Source organism: Pongo pygmaeus, chromosome 12 (assembly GCF_028885625.2).
Source record: "Pongo pygmaeus isolate AG05252 chromosome 12, NHGRI_mPonPyg2-v2.0_pri, whole genome shotgun sequence".
Classification (NCBI taxonomy): Eukaryota; Metazoa; Chordata; class Mammalia; order Primates; family Hominidae; genus Pongo; species Pongo pygmaeus.
This window is the reverse complement of record NC_072385.2, coordinates 106479049-106498739: the sequence shown is the minus strand read 5'-3', so window position 1 is coordinate 106498739 and position 19691 is coordinate 106479049. Positions and strand designations below refer to the sequence as shown.

Genomic DNA, 19691 nt, shown 5'->3' with positions numbered 1-19691 from the left:
GGGCCCGGGGCGGAGGCGGGGCTCAGGTGGGAGGGGGACCCGGGACGGAGGCGGAGCCCAGGTTGGGGCGGGGCCGGGCCCAGGTAGAGCGGCCCTGCGGCTGGCGCGGCGGACGGGATGAGGCGCTGCAGTCTCTGCGCTTTCGGTAACTTCCGGGCCCTGGCGTCTAGTCTCCTTCCCCTGGGGCCACCTTTGGCCTGTCCTACTGCCCGCGGTTAACCCGCCGCGAGCCGCCTCTCTCCTCCCCGCCCGACTCAACCCTGCCCTCCCCCGTGCTTTGCAGACGCCGCCCGGGGGCCCCGGCGGCTGATGCGTGTGGGCCTCGCGCTGATCTTGGTGGGCCACGTGAACCTGCTGCTGGGGGCCGTGCTGCACGGCACTGTCCTGCGGCACGTGGCCAATCCCCGCGGCGCTGTCACGCCGGAGTACACCGTGGCCAATGTCATCTCCGTCGGCTCGGGGCTGCTGGTGAGCGCGGCAGGCGACCCGGGGCGGGGGCCGGGCTCCCGGAGAGCCCAGCAGGCCAAAGGCTTTGTGTCTTCCACAGAGCGTTTCCGTGGGACTTGTGGCCCTCCTGGCGTCCAGGAACCTTCTTCGCCCTCCACTGGTGAGAAGGGACTTCCTGGAGCTTTTAACGAGTAGGCTTGAGTCAGGGAAATGGGGGCTGACTGAGCTTGGTCTTTCAATAGATTGGAGGAGCCTCAAATAGAGAAACTGGGTGCCTAGTCACTGGGAGAGTTAGCCAGGCCCAGGCTGCTCACCCTGATCTCCTGTCTCTGCCAGCACTGGGTCCTGCTGGCACTAGCTCTGGTGAACCTGCTCTTGTCCGCTGCCTGCTCCCTGGGCCTCCTTCTTGCTGTGTCACTCACTGTGGCCAATGGTGGCCGCCGCCTTATTGCTGACTGCCACCCAGGACTGCTGGATCCTCTGGTACCACTGGATGAGGGGCCGGGACATACTGACTGCCCCTTTGACCCCACAAGAATCTATGTGAGCACATTCTCTTCCTTCTTGTGGTCTACAAAGCCTTGGTCCTGCCCTTTTAATTTCCCCTATTTGCTGCACTTGCCCTACTCCCTCCTACTCCTCATCCTTCTTGCTTTTCAGGATACAGCCTTGGCTCTCTGGATCCCTTCTTTGCTCATGTCTGCAGGGGAGGCTGCTCTATCTGGTTACTGCTGTGTGGCTGCACTCACTCTACGTGGAGTTGGGCCCTGCAGGAAGGACGGACTTCAGGGGCAGGTAAGGAAGGTGAACAGGAAGGGTTCATTCCACAGAGATTGGCTGTGTTGAAAAGATGCTGACTGGCTGGGTGCGGAGGCTCACACCTGTAATCCCAGCACTTTGGGAGGCTGAGGCAGGCGGCTCACTTGAGGTCAGGAGTTTGAGACCAGCCTGGACAACATGGTGAAACCTCGTCTCTACTAAAAATACAAAAAATTAGGTGGGGTGGTGGGCGCCTGTAATCCCAGCTACTTGGAAGGCTGAGGCAGGAGAATCGCTTGAACCCGGAAGGCGGAGGTTGCAGTGAACCGAGATCGCGCCACCGCACTCCAGCCTGGGCGACAGAGCGAGCCTCCATCACAAAAAACAAAACAAAAAAAAGATGCTGACCTATCATTCAGGGCGAGGGTGTCTAACTCCACCTTCTTCTGCAGCTAGAGGAAATGACAGAGCCTGAATCTCCTAAATGTAAAAGGCAGGAAAATGAGCAGCTACTGGATCAAAATCAAGAAATCCGGGCATCACAGAGAAGTTGGGTTTAGGACAGGTAATGGGCCTTGAAGGTGGTGGCCCGGGTAAGAGTGGGGGCAGGGAAGTGCTCTTAGAACTGGGTCTAGGTCTTGCCATGCTGCTTTCCCCTCTGACCTGGGTTGGTTCTCCCCTCTGTCCAGCAGGTGCTGTTCCGAGACTCAGTCCTAAAGGGTTTTTTTCCCACTAAGCAAGGGGCCCTGACCTCGGGATGAGATAACAAATTATAATAAAGTAACTTCTCTTTTCTTCTACTTGATTATGATTCCTTTTGGGGAAAAGGCACTGTGTGGTGTTAGGAATGACTTTGATCAAAGAATACAGTGGTCTCAATTATTTATAAAACTTTAATGAGGGAGAGGCCCTAACTCTTCCTCAGCTCTACCGACTACTGAAAGGAAAAGCTGGTGCTGGGGAGCCCTCCACACCACTGACTGATGAATTTCAGCACGTCCTGGCACACTGGGCTGTGGGAGGTCTGTGAGCAAATGGAAGAACATGAGAGCAACTTGTTAATGCTGGAAATAGGAAATCAGCTCCATTGCAGGCTTCAGGGTCTGCATCTGCCTTCCTGTAATCCCACCCATCTTTCTAGTGTGTATGTGGGTTTTTTGTTTGTTTGTTTGTTTTGAGACGAAGTCTTGCTTTGTCGCCCAGACTGGAGTGCAGTGGCACAATCTCAGCTCACTGCAACCTCCACCTCTCAGGTTTAAGCGATTCTCCTGTCTCAGCCTCCTGAGTAGCTGGGATTACAGGTGCACGCCACCATGCCTGCCTAATTTTTGTATTTTTAGTAGAGAAGAGGTTTTAACCATGTCGGCCAGGCTGGTCTCAAACTCCTGACCTCAGGTGATCCGCCCACCTTGGCCTCCCAAAGTGCTGGGATTACAGGTGTGAGCCACTGCACCCAGACTTGTTTTTTTTTCTTTTTTAGTACTGCCCTCTCTGCCTTCATTCTTCAATACCCCCTCTCTAACCTTGATGGCCATAAGGAATTTATTCCAGTTGTCCTTGTTAGCAGCCTTCCCTGGCCGCTTAAATTCAATTTTGTTCCTCAGAATGGGGTATCCTGTGGAGGAAGAAAAAATGATGAACTGGGGTTTGAGAGAGATTGAGGAGGGAAAAATGAGGAGCAGCCTGGGGGGTAGAAAGCACGGTCCTCTCTTTTGTACTCTTTACTGAATCCTAGTAAAATTAAGTTTATTGATCCTGCTGCTTTCCACCCACCACAGGATCTGGGGTGCTGTAGGCTTCTATACCTGTAATAAGGCAGGGCAGGGCTCGAACCCCAGTGCTCGCTGCCACTAGGGAGGCCTCATAGGCGCCACGCTCATCCCGAGGCAGAACCTGCTCCAGCCGCTGGTCCATGGAGACTGTAAGCACCCAGTCTCGAACCTCTTCTCTCTCAGCCTCCTGGAAAGGACAAGAGGGAGTGGTAGCTTCACACAGGGCAGGGCAGGGCAAGTTGGGGTGGATGGGTGAGGAGGGGTTTGCTAAGCCCTCATCCTGTATACCAGCTTTTAGCCACAAATCCTCCTTGGATTGGGGGATGCAGTCACAGCCTTTTCTTTCTACTTTGCTTCTACTTTCACTGAAAGAACAGTGAGGGCTGAGGTCCTTCCAAAGATGGTAGCACAAAGATATTCTCCCTCCTCAAGGCACTCACACTGGTGAGGCCTTCCTGTTTTCCAACCCTGTGCCCTTACCGGTACATGCTGCTTAGCTGGGAGTGGCACCTCAAAGGGAATATCTGTATCCTGAAAATCAGAGTGGTCAAGGCCATCTAGAGTCCCTTCCTCGATTGCCTGCAGTAGAGTGGGTAACCATGAGCTAGGCACAGCTTGCGACCGGCAAAAACCTCCACCCTCGGGGCACAGCTTCCCTACTCACATCGGTCAGATCCAAAAAGCGATTGAGGAAGATGAATGCCATGTTATCCCAGCCAACTGCCTGCAGCAGAGAAGAGTTGCAAATGGGAGTGAACAAGCTGGGTTTGAATGCTACTTCTCTGGGATCCAGATGCAAATGGGAGTGAGCAAGCTGGGCTTGAATGCTATTTCTCTGGGATCCAGGGAGAAAAATCCAGGAAGACATAGGAGGACTACATCCTCTGTAACATCAGCCCTACACTCAGCTTTCCTCTACCAGAGCAGAAGGGATATTCTATTTTCCAACCTTTGACTTCCTCCCATCTGCCCCACCCTTCCTCGTCCCAGCTCACCTTGGCAGCAATGCCTGCTTCATAGAAGGCTTTGTCTACAGGTAGTAGCTGGGTGTGACGCAAGAGTGAAACAGAAAGCCTGGCAGCCACAGTTTCCTGGGATTAAAGTCAAAGCATTATGAATATGGCACTAAAGTGACTGAGCTACCAGACCAATGATCCTGTAAGGCAGCCACAGAACTAAAAAACAACAATTATTATTAAACTGCTCTGGATCTCAATCTGTTCTGGGTATTAGTTTTTTTTTTTCTTTCTTTCTCTGAACAAGATACCTGGGCCTAGGTTCAATTCTTTTTTTTTTTTTTGAGACAGAGTCTCACTCTGTCGCCAAGGCTGGAGTGCAGTGGTGCCATCTCAGCTCATTGCAACCTCTGCCTCCCGGATTCAAGCAATTCTCGTGCCTCAGCCTCCTGAGTAGCTAGAACTACAAGCGCACATTACCATGCCTGGCTAATTTTTAAGTTTTTAGTAGAGATGGGGTTTCACCACGTTGGCCAGGCTGGTCTCGAACTCCTGGCCTCAAGTGATCCACCTGCCTCGGCCTCCCAAAGTGCTGGGATTACAGGGGTGAGCCACCATGCCCGCCCACCTAGATTGTTTCTAAGGTTCTTTCCACTTCTAGAATTCTATCATCCAAGTACATGAAATAAATATACAGTGAACAGTCAAAAATAAGCCCAGAATATGTGTACATTATAAGAGGTGAATAAAGAAATAATGGGATTTGGATCTTTAAACATAATGAGGCTGAGGCTGTGTGGGCACAGAGCCCTAAAAAGGTCGGAAGAAGAAAACCTCAGCAAGGGCTAAAGATTTGTTTAGACAGAAGAGAAGCTGAAAGACAGGTGGGGAGATTCAAGAGCCCAAGCTGAAGTATCCAGAATGTGAATCAATTCAGCTTTATACCTTTGCAGATGAGCCCTTCTGACTGAGTGCTCCTCCGCCCCCCTACATCTCACCAGCTGTTTGACACTCTGGGCTGCAGAGCGTGTGGCATAGTAATGAGCAATCAGCAACATCGTCTTGAACTCCTCATGGGCTGGAGAGTTTGCCTCACTGGACTTCACCAGGTTTTCACACTAAAGGAGGGAGACAGCACAGCCTGGCTCAGGGGTCAGAGGAGTGCCAGGGCCATAGAGTGGTCTCTGATGGCCACCTGGCAGAGGAAGGTAAAATACATCTGAGAATAAAGGTTTATGTGCATCAAAGAAGAGATGAAGACAAGGACAGACAGAGCAGCCCTTCTGCTTCCTCACCAGGTTGAAGAGGACATCTCGAAGATCAGCCCAGCTATGATAGGCCTCGGCACAGTTGGTTCCAGGAGAGCTCACCATGTCAGTGAAGATCCTTTTGTAGATATTGAAGTTCTAGAGGTATAGGGAAGAAGGGCATCTGAGAAGGGCACAGCTAGAAGAGAAAGTCAGTGGAAGTGGGGCCAAAGGGAGGAGAAACAGGCTTTGTGTGTAGAAATGGGTGTGTGTGTGTGTGTGTGCAAGGGCTGGGGGGACAGTGGCAGATTTTTATTTTTTAAAATTTATTTTTTATTTTTGAGACAGAGTCTTGCTGTGTTGCCCAGGCTGGAGTGCAATGGCATGATCTCGGCTCACTGCAAGCTCTGCCTCCCAGGTTCACGCCATTCTCCTGCCTCAGCCTCCTGAGTAGCTGGGACTACAGGCGCCTGCCACCACGCCCAGCTACCTTTTTATATTTTTAGTAGAGACGGGGTTTCACCGTGTTAGCCATGATGGTCTCGATCTCCTGACCTCATGATCCGCCTGCCTCGGCCTCCCAAAGTGTTGGGATTACAGGCGTGAGCCACCATGCCCGGCCAACAGTGGCAGATTATTAAGTGATTATTTTTAATGAAGTGAATTATTTTTAAGTGCTGATTATTTTTGATAAAGAGAAAAGAGGAAGAAATAACTTTCTTAGCTGGTGCTGTGTGAGTATAGGCAACTGTACAAATGTAAATGCAAAGTCACAACATTAATGGGCTGTGACTCTCAGATCAGGGAGCAGTGTTCATTCTCTGGAGGAAGTCAATAAAGGCCCTAGAGGTGTGTGCAGGATTCATCTCTGAAAGACAGGTGCCTGTGTATTTGCCAACAGCATGGGGAGCTCCACGGGTGTTTCTTCAAACAGAAGTTGTAAGTTTCTGCAAACCTCCCCATGCTCTTAGCAAATACACAGCCTCCAGAGAGGCTGTACATTTCTGGAGATGCGTGGGGGGGCTCTGGGCATGACGTTCTCTAAGGGTAGAATCCTCTGAGAAGATAGTTCCTGAGAAGATAGGTGGTTCTAGAGGAGAAAGAGTTTTCTTGTGGAAACATTCAACCCAAGGAGAAGGCTGGTACCTGTGGGTTAGCAGGGGCTCCATGCTGTACATACAGGGCCAATGCTTGGGCAGAGCTACCCTCCCGGATCAAGTGAGTTGCATACAAAGCCACGTACTTGTGCAGAATCTTGTAGTTCTGTACAGGGGTGAAGGAAAAGCATGAGTGAGGTTGGGATCAGCAAGACCAAGCAGTGAGGTGACTTGAGGCCATGTATTTGTAGAGGGGAAAAAGGGTATATGCAAACCTCTGACCCCAGTTTCAGACTGAGCTTCTCTGACGACCATTAGAAATCTTTGGGCTTCGGGTTTTTGTGGAGGTAGGGGAGATGCATCTTTGAGGCAGGTGGGGAATCAAGGGAAAATGTAAAGAAAAACTGGGAATGGGAAGAGAGCAATACCTGCTTGGTAGCTGTTTCAATGCACTTGTCCCACTGGCCCTGCTCCACATACAGGTCCAAAGCAGCTATCACATCCACACCCACCAGCTGGGTCAATGGAAGACAGAGTTACAAGAGAAGAGAGATGACATGAGGGAAAGAAGAGGGAGAGAATCTTGTGAGTCTCTCCCTGCATTCTGCCTCCTGCTAACTCTGCAAGTCTCACCGAGTCCACTTTGCCCTGGTTCTTGAGGAACTCTTTATAATGCTGGTCCACATAGTCTTCATACCTGTGAAGATGTTCAGAGAGCTCCATCTTCATGTTCCAGAATACCAACCCTCCCTGTAAGACTTTCTCCCAGTCTTTACAAAAGGAAGTAAAAGAGAATTTCGCAGTAAGAAGGGGTTACAAGCTTACCTGGGATCTAACTCCTTAGCTACACGCTTCGCCTTGTTCCACTCCTCACCCTCGATGAAAGCATCGATTGCTTCCTTGACAAGGTCCAGATTCAGATAGAGCTCTGCAGCCTGCACAATGGGAAATCAGCGTGGAGACTTTCTCCTCGCTCCCAGTCTCCCCGCTGTGAGCTCTCCCATCTGTTTCCCCAGGACTGCAAGCCATGCCCACCAGGAGGCCCACCTCACACACCTTCCTGGGTGTAGATGTCACCCTTGCACCCATCTCTGTGAAATCTATTTCTGTTCCATCTCAGCATCCTACTTACTGCACTGTGCTTTCCAATTCCAATCAGCTGGGGTCCTACAGCCAGAACGACTTCCATATTACGTTGGGGAGGCAGAAACTTGATGGAGAGTTCGGCTGCCTGAGTGGTTGAACAGAAGATGGAAATGGAAATGGGTAGGAGAGACAAATACTGCTGAGTCCTCAGCCTGATCCATTTCATACATTTTTCTCCTCCAGATGCCAACTTTTTCTCTTACTCTCCCCTTCAACCTTGCACCCTCCTGGGCAAAGCCTGGCTCATGGTCCATTAGATCCTTTGATTAGCCATCAGTGGACCTATCTTTCCTCTCGGTTCATTAACTCTTTCAGATACTTCCTGCGCTGCCTGAGGTCACTGCATTTGAACCTTCCACCTTTGACAAAATCATTTTCAAGGTCTTCGTCATAAGTAAAATCTTCGTAGCAGAGTACAGAGAAGACTCCTAAAATGAGGAGTCCAGGGCATTATGTAACTATTTGTGTTGGGCTTTTATGAGCTTGTTTCTTCATTCACACACACTGGATTTTGAAGACTTAGTATAAAAAAAGAATGGAAAATATCTAAATAATGTGTGTGAGTACATGTTGAAATGGAAGTATTTTATTTAATTTTTTTGAGACAGAGTCTTGCTATGTCGCCCAGGCTGGAGTGCAGTGGCACAATATCAGCTCACTGCAACCTCTCCCTCCCAGGTTCAAGCAATTTTCTTGTCTTGGCCTCCTGAGTAGCTGGGATTACAGGCACCCACCACCATGCCCGGCTAATTTTTGTATTTTTAGTAGAGACGGGGTTTCACCATGTTGGTCAGGCTGGTCTCAAACTCCTGATCCTCAAGTGATCTGCCCACCTTGGCCTCCCAAAGTTCTGGGATGACAGGCATGAACCACTGCGCCCAGATGAAATGGTGGTATTTTAGATATACTGTGTTAAATAAAATGTATTACAATTATTTTCACCTGTTTCTTTTTTACTCTTTTTAAATGTGGCTACTAGAAAATTTAAATGACATGTATGGCTTACATTTGTGGCCTGCATTATATTTCTAGTGCCAGTGCTGGTATAGATGGTCTTGATGATACCTTTCAACACTTAAAACTCAGAAATTCTACAAACCCAAGTGTTCGATGAGATCACTCTGTTTCCATTATGATGCTGACATCCTTACCAGATTTCAATTTCCACACAATCCAATTTCGCTGTAGTTTATGCTAATCCCCTCTGGTCTTTCCCTCACCTGTTCTCGCCTCCCTTTCTTACTGCCAAGCCCTTCAAAGCTTAATCTGCACTGTTCGCATCAGGAAGCCATTTTCTGACTAATCTGAAAAAGGTACAGTCATGCCGTGCTCCCAAGTTACATATATCAGATGCTTATTCAATACTGCTGATTAAAATCTGCTAGAACCTCAAAACCAATCATCAACCCCTCTTTCTATTTCTCTCCCTCTAACTTCTAGGGGTTATTGAGTTTTAAGACCTCAAAAGGCCAGGCACGGTGGCTCACGCCTGTAATCCCAGCACTTTGGGAGGCCAAGGCTTGTGGATCATGAGGTCAGGAGATGGAGACCATCCTGGCTAACACGGTGAAACCCTATCTCTACTAAAAAAATACAAAAAAATTAGCCGGGCATGATGGTGGGTGCCTGTAGTCCCAGCTACTCAGGAGGCTGTGGCAGGAGAATGGTCTGAACCCGGGAGGTGGAGCTTGCAGTGAGCCGAGATCGCACCACTGCACTCCAGCCTGGGCGACAGAGCAAGACTCCATCTCAAAAAACAAACAGACAAAAACCCCTCAAAACCTAAGGGAAATTTTGCAGGGGCATCACCATACGAATATGTCATTTAGAGGGCCAATCTCACCCCCCTCGTGACCGCCACTCACATTTCACTGTATCTAAGGTGCATCATTTAAACTGTACCTGCATCCCAATTTTTAAATATATTAAAATACAATTTCATATATATATGTGATTGTTAACTTTATGTATCAATTTGGGCTACAGGGTATCCGGGTATTTGGTCAAACATTATTCTGGGTGTTTCTATAAGTGTTTTTGGATGAGGTTAACATTTAAATTGGTAGACTGAGTAAAGCAAATTGCCCTCTCTACTGTGGATAGACCTCATCCAATCGTTTCAAGGCATGAACAGAACATAAAGGCTGGCTCCTTCCCAAGTTAGAGAGAATTCTTCCTGTTTGACTGCCTTTAAACTGGGACACTGGCTTTTTCCTGCCTTCAGATTTGAACTGAAACATCAGCTCTTCTTGGGTCTCAAGCTTGCTGGCCTTCAAACAGGAACTACACCATCAGTTCTCCTGGGTTTTCAGTTTGCCAGCTCACCTGCAGATCTTGGCCTTGTCTATCTCCATAACTGCATGAGCCAATTCCTTTTAATAAATCTCTTTATATACATGTACACACATATACCTACAGTCATGCATTGTCTAATGATGGGTATGTTCTGAGAAATGTGTCCTTAGGGGATTTCATCGTTACGTAAACATCATAGCACAAACCTAGATAGTATAGTCTACTACACACCTAGGTAGAGGTTGCGTAGAGCTTATTGCTCCTAGGCCACAAATCTGTACAGCACATTTCTGTGCTGACTACTATAGGCAACCATAACACAATGGTAAGTATTTGTGTATTGAAACCTATTTAAGGCCAGGCGTGGGATCACCTCAAGTGATCCACCCACCTCAGCTTCCCAAAGTGCTAGAATTATAGGCGTGAGCCACCATGCCCGCCCATGTGGTCTACTGTTGACCAAAACGTTGTTATATGGCCTATGACTGTATATATCCTGTTGGTTTCTCCAATACAGTATGTCTTATTATTTGTGACACATACTGGCCTGGCTTAATTTGCTGGAGGCTTCTTTTCAGGAAATGTTGGGTGGGGGAGGCGGAGCCCATGCTTTTTTTCATGTTCCCTGTCTGGCCAGTCCAGCTCCTGTCCAAGTCCTCCCTCCTTCACAGAGCCTTCCTGACCCCTCTAGCCCACAGAGATCTCACTGTTCTCTGAACTCTACTTTCAATCATGCACTTTAGTCTTTACTCAGATATGATAGTAATTGAGCCATTTATTGGTCTAATTCCCTTAACTTTTGGCTGTCAGGGCTCTGTCTTATATCTACTTTTACAGCCTTCAGAGGTTCTGGCTCTATCATCCAGCAGGCACTCCACAGCTTCCTGCTACCTGATTGAAAAGAAAAAGACACAAGAGGAAAGAGCTGCAGATGTGAGAAGCAGAGCCGAGTGTGAACAGAGGCCTAGGGAGAAGGAAGGCCAGAAAGGGCCTGCTGCCCTCACCTTCATCCAGCACTTCTCCGCCAGGTCGCTGTTTCCAGAGTCTCGCACTTTGAGGTAGCAGTCCACGGCACGGCTGTACTCTCCAGCCTGCTCCCAGTGTCGAGCTTGTTCCACAAATCCCTCCACACCCCTGTGGAGATGAGAGCGCTGGGACTTGGCATGGTGGGGGGGGGGCAGCGTGCTCTATCCTGTGTACGCGTCATGACCCTCCCAGCCCTGCCAATGCTGCCTGGACCTCTGGCCTCATACCTGGTCCCCTTCTTAGTAGCTTCCCGCTCATATTCTTCCTGCAGAGCCTCCAGCTGACTGGGCACATAGTCCTTGCAGATCCGCAGAGCGTCACTCCATAATCCAGCCTCCTGCTCAGATTTCCAGGTATCAAGAGGGCAGAGGCAGGCCTGACAGCTTCCCACTGCCACACAGGTGCTCTGGCCCACAGACTCCTGGGTCCTTGGACATCTCTTCTCCTCCTCTTTCCTGTCTTTCCCACTCCCCAATACTAACCTCCCTGATCTTTCTTCATACCAGGGGTCAGTGTGGCTCTCTGTGGGCTCTTAGAACCCCTCCCCCCTCCCCTCATGGCCCTGCATCCAGTGCCCCACCTTATAATAACTGAGGGCCAGGCCTGGTCTCTGGGCCCGGAGCAGCAGCCCTTCTGCTTTCTGAAAGTCCTTCTCCTCCAAGGCCCCCCGGGCCTGTCCCACAAGCACCTCGGCGACACTGTCAGGGTCGTGAGCCTCAGCCACACGCTGAGCTGCCTCCCAATCCTGGTTATGGACAAACCTGCCTCCAGGTGGGGACAGAGGAAAGACTGAGTATAGGACTGAGGCCCCAATAGTGGGAGACAAACAGCCATGTCACTGAGGGGTGTAACACTGGTTTGTTCTAGGTTTGAATGAAGGTCAAGATAATCATGAAAGATCCTGGGACTGTGACTGGGGAAACAGTATTAAGGAATGTATGGGGTAACTCACATGAGGACTGCCTCCTTGGGTTTACCAGCTCTGATGAATTCAGCTTCAGCCTCTTCGAATTTACCCTACAGGGAGAGAAAGGCAGCCGTGCATGATGAGGAGACTCGCATCACAGGCAGGCATGAGACTGGGGGTCTGCACACCCAGCAGCAGTGCACTAGGGGATGGAATAAGAGGGCTCTGCAGTCGGGGTCCAAATCACACCCATACCTCATCCTCCAGGAACATAGCGTATTTGAGATGAACCTCGGGGGTTTTGTGCTTGAGGGCCAGCCGAGAGAGTTCAAACGCAAATTCAAAGGAGCTGAAACAGAAAGTGCAGATAAAGTTTTCTTACTTCATGCTTCCCTTCATAAAAGGAACAAGACAAGACAAAACAGAGAAAGGACAGAGTTGAGGGGAGAAAAAGTGACAGATTTAAGGATAACAGATATGAAGTGACAGAAAAGCGTGGACAGATTAAAAAGGAAGACAGGCAGGCAGCCCTGTGAAGACCACGTCACTGTCATCGTGGATCAAGAGACGTCTGGAAAAGCCTATGCCTTCCCTGAGGCCAGCTGCTCCTGAGGAATTAGTTTGGGCCTGCGAAGGGGAAGGGAGGAGTGAGCCTCGCAGCCCTACGCTGACAGGGCTAGGAGGGCTCCTGGTGCTCACCACCTCTTCCTGAGCCCCAGCTACATTAGCAGAAACAGAGTCTCTCCAAAAAATTAGCAAGACCACCCTCAGCATCGGACTCCACGATTGGCACTGATAACAGTAGCTTGAGAACACTTTGCTCTTTTGGCTATCTTTCTGCACCGCCGCAATAGTGCGCATGAATGTCCTGGCTGATGCGCTCAAGAGCATCAACAATGCCGGAAAGAGGAACAAACGCCAGGTCCTTATTAGGCTGTGCTCCAAAGTCATCGTCTGGTTTCTAATTGTGATGCTGAAGTATGGTAAATTGGCGATTTTGAAATCATTGATGATCACAGCTAGGAAAATTGCTGTGAACCTCACAGGCAGGCTAAACAAGTGTAGAGTGATCAGCCCCAGATTTGATGTGCAACTCAGAGATCTAGAAAAATGGTAGAATAGGCCGGGTGTGGTGGCTCACGCCTGTAATCCCAGCACTTTGGGAGGCCAAGGCAGGCAGATCACAAGGTCAGGAGATCGAGACCAGCGTGGCTAACAGAGTGAAATCCTGTCTCTACTAAAAAAATACAAAAAAATTAGCCGGGCGTGGTGGCGGGTGCCTGTAGTCCCAGCTACTCAGGAGGCTGAGGCAGGAGAATGGCTTGAACCCGGGAGGCGGAGCTTGCAGTGAGCCAAGGTTGCGCCACTGCACTCCAGCCTGGGCAACAGAGCGAGACTCCGTCTCAGAAAAAAAAAACAAAAAAGAAAAATGGCAGAGTAATCTGCTCCCATCCTGCCAGTTTGGTTTTATTGTACTGACAACCTCAGCTGGCATCATGGACCATGAAGAAGCAAGACAGCAACACATAGGAGGGAAAATCCTGGGATTCTTTTTCTAGAGATGTAATACATATTTACAAATAAAATGCCTCATGGACTCTGGTGCTTCCAAAAAAAAGAAAAGCTCGGCCGGGCGCAGTGGGTCATGCCTGTAATCTCAGCACTTTGGGAGGCCAAGGTGGGCAGATCATGAGGTCGAGAGATCAAGACCATCCTGGCCAACATGGTGAAACCCCATCCCTACTAAAAATACAAAAATTAGATGGGCGTGGTGGTGCATGCCTGTAGTCCCAGCTACTCGGGAGGCTGAGGCAGGAGAATCATTTGAACCAGGAGGTGGAAGTTGCAGTGAGCTGATATCGTGCCACTGCACTCCAGCCTGGCGACAGAGCAAGACTCTGTCTCAAAAAAAAAAAAAAAAAGTTCACTCTGCATTTGACAGAATCACACTCCCATTACCCAGGAATAAGTTATTGGTTTAGTGCAGTCTGCAGTCCTAGCTTTACAATCTGTTTCCTCTCCACCCTTCTTAGAACAGCCAAAGGTTAAACACTGTTCTGAGCCCCTAGGGAATAGAAGCAGTTAAATTTATTCATGCCACTCTATCATGTCCTTCCAAGGATCTTTCTTTCAGTTATACATCAATTTTCTTTCTCTAGATAGTGGCTCTGGCTGGGATGGGGCCCGTGGAGAGAAAGCTTGGGGCCTCACCAGTTGTCTGCAGCGTGGTCAACAGCAGCTTCCAGGAGTCCCAGCTTATTAAGCAGTCTAACTGCAGCCTCTCCTCCCAGGCTCTTTGCCCACAGATAGGCCACGTGTTTGTGGGCATTAGCCCCTCCTTGAGTTCTGGCCACCTGTAAAGCAAAGTCACTCAATAATCCTCCAATACAGAGCTTCTCCCTTCTCATCTCTGACCTCAGCTTTGACAAGGATCCAGTAACTGTTCTAAATTGAACAGGAAGAAGCTGGGTGTGGTGGCTCATACCTATAATCCCAGCATTTTGGGAGGCCGAGGCAAGAGGATAACTTGAGGTCAGGAGTTCGAGACCAGCCTGTCCAACATAATGAAACCCCATCTCTACTAAAAATACAAAAATTAGCTGGGCACGGTGGTGAGTGCCTGTAATCCCAGCTACTCGGGAGGCTGAGGCAGAAAAATTGCTTGAACCCGGGAGGTGGAGGTTGCAGTGAGCCAAGACTGTGCCACTGCACTTCAGCCTGGGTGACAGAGCGAGACTCCATCTCAAAAAATAAAATAAAATAAAAAGTTAACAGGAAGAGGGCTAAATTTCAGGGTTTCTTAACTTAGGTTAAAGTACTTAGGGTCCAAAGATAGGCTTCACCTGGTCTACAGACCTTTAACATTACAAGTGAAATTTTCTGTATACAGATGTGGACATGGTTCTGGCAAGAGAGACTCTGATCTTCACTACATTTTCAAAGATGCTCTGACCAATTGTGAATTAGTCACTTAAAGTGGGAAAGAAGGGCTGGGCAAGGTGGCTCATAGCTGTAATCCCAACACTTTGGGAGGGCAAGGCAGGTGGATCGCTTGAGCCCAGGAGTTCAAGACCAGCTTGGGCAACATGGTGAAAACTTGTTTCTACAAAAAAATTAAAAAATTAGCCAGCTGTGGTGGTGCGCACCTGTAGTCCCAGCTACTCAGGAGGTTGAGGTGGGAGGATCGAGTGCTTAAGCCCAGGAGGTCAAGGCTGCACTGAGCCATAATTGCACCACTGCACTCCAGCCTGGGTGACAGAGTGAGACCCTTTCTGAAAAAAAGGAAAAAACGTGGGAAAGAAGGATGGATGTATCCCTCAGCGTGGCCTGAACTCCTTACCCGGTAGGCCTCTTCCCAAAGCCCACTGGCCCGGTACATGTTCACTGTTGCCTTCCATTCCTGGGCCTCGAGGTAGTGGTACTCAGCCTCCTGTAGTCGGCCTTCAGCCTCCAGCTCCTGCAGGAAGGTGAGTCAGGATGGAGAGATGGGGAGATGGAGCCTGGTTGGGGAAGAGACAGGGAGAGCCAGGAGAAGGGCTCACCTTGCCCAGATGTAGGTGTGTATCACTGAGGAGATCTGGATGGTGCTTCCCTACCAGACGGATCATGTCATCATACAACTTGTGCTTTTTGTACATGGTGATGGCAAGATCAGGCTCTTGTACTGTCACATATAGCCTGGGGAAGGGAGATACATCTGGGGCCTCCTAGACCTGATCCCTGCTGTCACTGCCTTCTGAGCAGAGGGTACACATCCTCAGGCCCCATCCCTCCTCCCAGCCTTGAAATCTCATCTCCCTCTACACCTCTGAGGCCACGGCTCACCTTTCAGCCTCACGGTACTTGCCCTGCTTCTCCATTTCCTGGGCCTGAGTGATGTATAGCACTGACACATCTTCTGGTCTCATGCATTTCATTGCCAGCTGTGGAGGCACAGAGGCAAGGCAGCCTCAGGTCCAATTCCCCAGGGAAGCAGGGCTTCAAGGAAACCTGCTTGTTCAGAAACTCTGAACTCTCCCAACAATCACAGGAGTTTGGTTATTGCCACTCTACTAGTGAGGTTGGGGAATTCCAAGTCCATAAGAAGCAGAGGAAGAACTATATTCTGCTAAGGTGGGAGGGTCTGCGATGCCTTGTGCTGGGGCATATACTCCCATTACCACTGTAACCACTGGACTCTGAAGTGTAGGCACAAGAACAAAGTCATCAATGTGACCAGAGGCATCAGGAGTGGTAGTTCAGATTCCCCAGCTCCCAAGCCCATCTGTTCCTTCAGAATGATAGATAGGTCTGGAAACAAGGGCCTCTCTTCATCCCTTCCTTTCCCTATGGCTAGGGATCAAAGTGGCTCAGACTATTTTTTGGTACTCTTTGTCAGCTTTCAGGGAGCCAAGCAAAGAGGAGAAACAGATATCGAGGAATGAGGCCACACTGCCACTAAGGCAGAGTTCTCTTATCATGAACTCCACCCATCCCTACCTTGTGGGCTTGTTCCCAACGGCCAGCCTGGGTGTACATGTCTATGGCATCTTTTGTCTGATCTCCCTTAGTATAGAGCTCTTCAGCAATCTGTAGTTGATGGGAGGTAGATACAAAAGGTCAGAGCAACAGACTTAAAGCAGCTTGAACGAGGAAAGAACAAACCTCGGCTGGGATGGTGGAGAGCCTGCGATACAACCTTGTAATAATAGAGAAGAAAAGATGAGTATGGGTGTCTCATACATTCTACCATTTAAAAAGAAAGACCAGCCCCAAACAGTACAAGGACAATACAGTGGAATCCAAAAGGGCCTCACATTTCTGCAATGCAAAGCAATTTTATATCGTAACTATGTTAGCGTTATTCATGAAGAATCACTCACGCTGGCTGGAACATAGCTAGAGACTCACTTTATATATCTGGGGTGAAGGGCGGTATCTGTGTCACACTGGAATGAAAATGGGAAAGTAAACTGTTCTCTTCCCCTTCAAGGTGATGATGCTGTTTGGAGCCCAGAAAGAAGGATCTGGTGAGCTTGCCTCCACTTCTTGCTTTGGGTTCTCTCATTGTTATCCTCTACCACACTGCCTCGTGCTGCGGAAAGCGACTCTTCCTCACCTCATACTCCTGCAGGGATGCATAGTGTTGGGCCACAAGAGGATAGTATTTGGATGCAGTGTTCCGGTCCTGTAGATCCAATATATAAATTGCCTTCTTCCACTGGCGGGCACCCAGGGCAGCCTCAATTGCCTTAATGGAGCACCTGGCAAAGTTGGGAAAGATATAAATATGTAGGATGAAAGATGAAGATGAATGGAGGTAAAAGGACCCCTTAAGCACACTTCAACCTACATTTTGAGATCTCTTCTTTTAGGCCTTGGTGTCCTTACTTGCTCCACTGCCCCTCACTTCACACCTAAATCTCCTTTACATTCCCATACTCCCATACCTGGCTTCGATGTAGTGATTAATGGCTGCATCAAGCTGCTTCTGCTGCACCAGGTGGTCCCCCCATGCCTCCTCTAGTTTCACCACCTCCACTGGGAAGGCCAGTCGAGCCAGCTCTACCGCTGCCAGGGAGAGAAAAGGTGCTCAGCCCAGATTTCCAGGGATGGGCCTCAGGAAAAAGGTAGGACAGGGAGATGAAGCATGGAGAATAGGTAAGAAGGGGAGGAATGGAGAACTGGAGCCAGGCATCCTGAACACACGCACCAAGAGGTGCCAGGGAACCAGATAGGCAAGAGTCCACAACAGTAAAGGATGGCTTATAGGTGGCTAGTACCTTTCATGAATGCGTTGCCTTTACGGTAGCACTCCAGGGCTTTCTGTGGATTGTGAATCTTCTCAAAGAGATCACCTGCCTGTTAACACATACCACATTACTATGATACCCCTACAACACAAAGAACTAAAGTATTAGCTCCAAAAACAAGGGAACACCAGCAGTCAGGAAGCGCTCTGCACCCCAGACTCCTCTGGGTGAGGGAAGGGTCCTGAGCTCTGGAGATAAGGGCTAGGAAAAGGAAGCCAGCATACCCTTTCGTAGAGTTCCCCCTTGATAAGGGCTGCAGTGATGTGTTCTACCAGCTCTGTGTTGGCTAGAAGTTCCTCTCGGGTCAGCACCAGCCGAGCAGCTTTGGCAGGGAGCCCAGCTTTGAGGTAGAGGCTGATGGCTGTTAGCCCATCCCCTTGGCTCTCCTGTAGTTCACCTGCTCGCTCCTCTTGCTGTGTGTCCATCAGCCACTGGTAATAACTACGACGTAGGTTCTCCAGGGCTGGGTGCCCCTGGACATGCACAGAGGACAACTAGGAGTCACATCCCCCTTCCTACCCTTCTGCCTCCCATGCTTCTCCAATCCCTCTATAACAAGGGGAATCCTCCTGGGTCAGCAGTGTCCTAACTCCTCACCACATCAAGTCCAAGCCCCAACCCTGTTCTGGTTTCTATGGCCTCCTTGACAAAAGGGGGTTTTTGAAATTGGCAGGACCAAATTCTGAACAACTGTGGAGAAGATAAAACAGGTACCTTGGCTTCAGCCACAGCGATACACTCATCCCAACGGTGTAGCTCCTGGTACATGCCCATGGCCTCCTCCACAGCGTTCTAGGGGAAAGAGGCAGAGCAGAGAGGGACGCCAGAAAGATATGAGGATCAGAAAGCAGCAAGCTCTCCTCAGCCTGGCTAAGATGCCAGCCCATGAGGACCAAAAGCCTTTTAACTACTACACCAGCAGAAATATTGGGAAACTAAAAGAAGCTTAAGCTTCAGGGCTCCTTATTTGCACACGCCCTTTCCAAGGCAACTGTTCTTTTTCTTGAGATGGAGTCTCACTCTGTTGCCGAGGCTGAAGTGCAGTGGTGCGACCTCAGGCTCACTGCAACCTCCGCTTCCTTGGCTCAAGCGATTCTCCCACCTCAGCCTCCCGAGTAGCTGGGATTACAGGCATGTGCCACCACTCCTGGCTAATTTTTTGTATTTTTAGTAGAGATGGGGTTTCACCACGTGGCCAGGCTGGTCTTGAACTCCTGACCTCATGTGATCCACCTGCCTCAACCTCCCAGAGTGCTGGGATTACTGGTGTGAGCCACCACACCTGGCCTAAGGCAACTGTTCTTAAAGAGAGCTCCTCAAATTGTATAAGCTTCCAGCCCACAAAACCTGGATCTACCCCTATGCACAAGAATTGCAAAGACAAGCTCTGGACTGGAGGGGAGGTAGTAGACTGCTTATGAAAGAAAGTAGTAATCAAAGGCCAAAGAAGGAAGTTTGTCTAGAAAAGTAAGGACTAACACAAGAGAAGGAAATTAAGAAAGGGGTGAAATTAACTATATAAACCCCTTTGAAAGTTTTCCCCAAACCTTTGGAAGCCTAGTTCACCAGCACGCTTTCCTCCCTTGAGTTTGTACCCCCTTTTCTCTCTTTTTCCCTTATATCCCCTCTTCCATCCTGTCCCTCTTTTCCTATTACCTGTTCCAAAAAGATCATTTCAGCCAATTTGTAGTTCTTTTCCAGCATGGCTAGACGTGCTCGGACCTGATAAAAGTCTGTTCCTTCTCCGCCCTGTGGGGGAAAAAGGAGGTTCTGATTTTTCTGTAGGTGCTGCCATTTTGTCTATGAGGGCTGAAATTGGAAGGCCAGAAGGATGTAGAAAACAAAAGACTTGGGAAGGTAAAACACTTCATGGAGCTTAAAGGTTTGAGGTTTAGAAAAGCAATTCTGAAATGGTCTGACTTCAGGGTAAAGGTGGGGTGGGTGGGGTAAAGGAAACTAAGGATGGCTGGAAAGCTAGGAATCATGGGGCTGAATACTAAGAGAAATCATCTTGGGAGACAGACAGAATGAATCAGGAGCATAATACTTGCATATTCCCGGGATACTTGATCTGCAATCTCATTGGTCTCATGCAGGAATCGAGCTTTTGCTACTTGGCCCAAAGCAGAAAAGCACCTATGGCATGGAAGCAATGACATTAACAGTAATATTATTATAGAATCATCATTAATTCATTGGTTCAGCAAATACAAATTGATGTACATCTATGATGTGCCAGGCAATGTC

The 19691-nt window shown here is 49.2% G+C and overlaps 2 protein-coding genes and 1 pseudogene across 5 annotated transcripts in view; 2 read left to right on the top strand and 1 right to left on the bottom strand.

The window, feature by feature from the left end:
* The first annotated feature begins 53 nt into the window (after positions 1–53).
* KRTCAP3 (keratinocyte associated protein 3) lies at positions 54–2006 on the top strand. Of its 2 annotated transcripts, none has more exons than XM_054476090.2 (7): positions 54–145; positions 284–468; positions 548–607; positions 784–990; positions 1108–1242; positions 1659–1771; positions 1899–2006. In XM_054476090.2, exons 1-6 carry the CDS (start codon positions 118–120, stop codon positions 1764–1766), a joined length of 723 nt encoding a protein of 240 aa, XP_054332065.1. In that variant the 5' UTR covers positions 54–117; the 3' UTR covers positions 1767–1771; positions 1899–2006. The 2 variants fall into 2 exon arrangements, with proteins under 2 accessions (XP_054332065.1, XP_054332066.1); XM_054476091.2 differs by having other exon boundaries at positions 55–145; positions 1896–2006.
* Positions 2007–2081: 75 nt separating this feature from the next.
* The window catches only part of IFT172 (intraflagellar transport 172), a 44034-nt gene continuing 26424 nt past the window's right edge, over positions 2082–19691 (bottom strand). For 2 of the 3 annotated variants that reach the window (XM_054476086.2, XM_063649431.1), the window contains exons 19-48: positions 19496–19580; positions 19101–19193; positions 18159–18236; positions 17669–17917; positions 17415–17493; positions 17082–17202; positions 16751–16895; positions 16132–16221; positions 15478–15575; positions 15195–15330; positions 14993–15109; positions 13864–14006; positions 11908–12001; positions 11698–11762; positions 11326–11506; positions 10973–11082; positions 10724–10853; positions 7411–7509; positions 7104–7213; positions 6912–6975; positions 6707–6793; positions 6328–6444; positions 5230–5340; positions 4933–5052; positions 3974–4069; positions 3643–3702; positions 3459–3557; positions 3012–3165; positions 2730–2821; positions 2082–2230 (exon numbers count right to left, since the gene is read on the bottom strand). In XM_054476086.2, the coding sequence (XP_054332061.1) occupies positions 2141–2230; positions 2730–2821; positions 3012–3165; positions 3459–3557; positions 3643–3702; positions 3974–4069; positions 4933–5052; positions 5230–5340; positions 6328–6444; positions 6707–6793; positions 6912–6975; positions 7104–7213; positions 7411–7509; positions 10724–10853; positions 10973–11082; positions 11326–11506; positions 11698–11762; positions 11908–12001; positions 13864–14006; positions 14993–15109; positions 15195–15330; positions 15478–15575; positions 16132–16221; positions 16751–16895; positions 17082–17202; positions 17415–17493; positions 17669–17917; positions 18159–18236; positions 19101–19193; positions 19496–19580 (3313 nt within the window). In that variant the 3' untranslated portion in view covers positions 2082–2140. Of the gene's footprint in view, positions 2231–2729; positions 2822–3011; positions 3166–3458; positions 3558–3642; positions 3703–3973; positions 4070–4932; positions 5053–5229; positions 5341–6327; positions 6445–6706; positions 6794–6911; positions 6976–7103; positions 7214–7410; positions 7510–10723; positions 10854–10972; positions 11083–11325; positions 11507–11697; positions 11763–11907; positions 12002–13863; positions 14007–14798; positions 15110–15194; positions 15331–15477; positions 15576–16131; positions 16222–16750; positions 16896–17081; positions 17203–17414; positions 17494–17668; positions 17918–18158; positions 18237–19100; positions 19194–19495; positions 19581–19691 lie in introns of those variants that run through there. The other variant, XR_010123263.1, reaches the window with a different exon arrangement.
* LOC129030587 (small ribosomal subunit protein uS8-like) lies at positions 12487–13211 on the top strand (annotated as a pseudogene).

Excerpts from the sequence above, each read along its gene's own strand:
- KRTCAP3 (XM_054476090.2), top strand. The coding sequence starts at position 118 with ATGAGGCGCTGCAGTCTCTGCGCTTTCG. Across the intron at positions 146-283 it reads CTGCAGTCTCTGCGCTTTCG|ACGCCGCCCGGGGGCCCCGG; the intron begins GTAACTTCCGGG and ends CGTGCTTTGCAG. Across the intron at positions 1,243-1,658 it reads AGGACGGACTTCAGGGGCAG|CTAGAGGAAATGACAGAGCC; the intron begins GTAAGGAAGGTG and ends CTTCTTCTGCAG.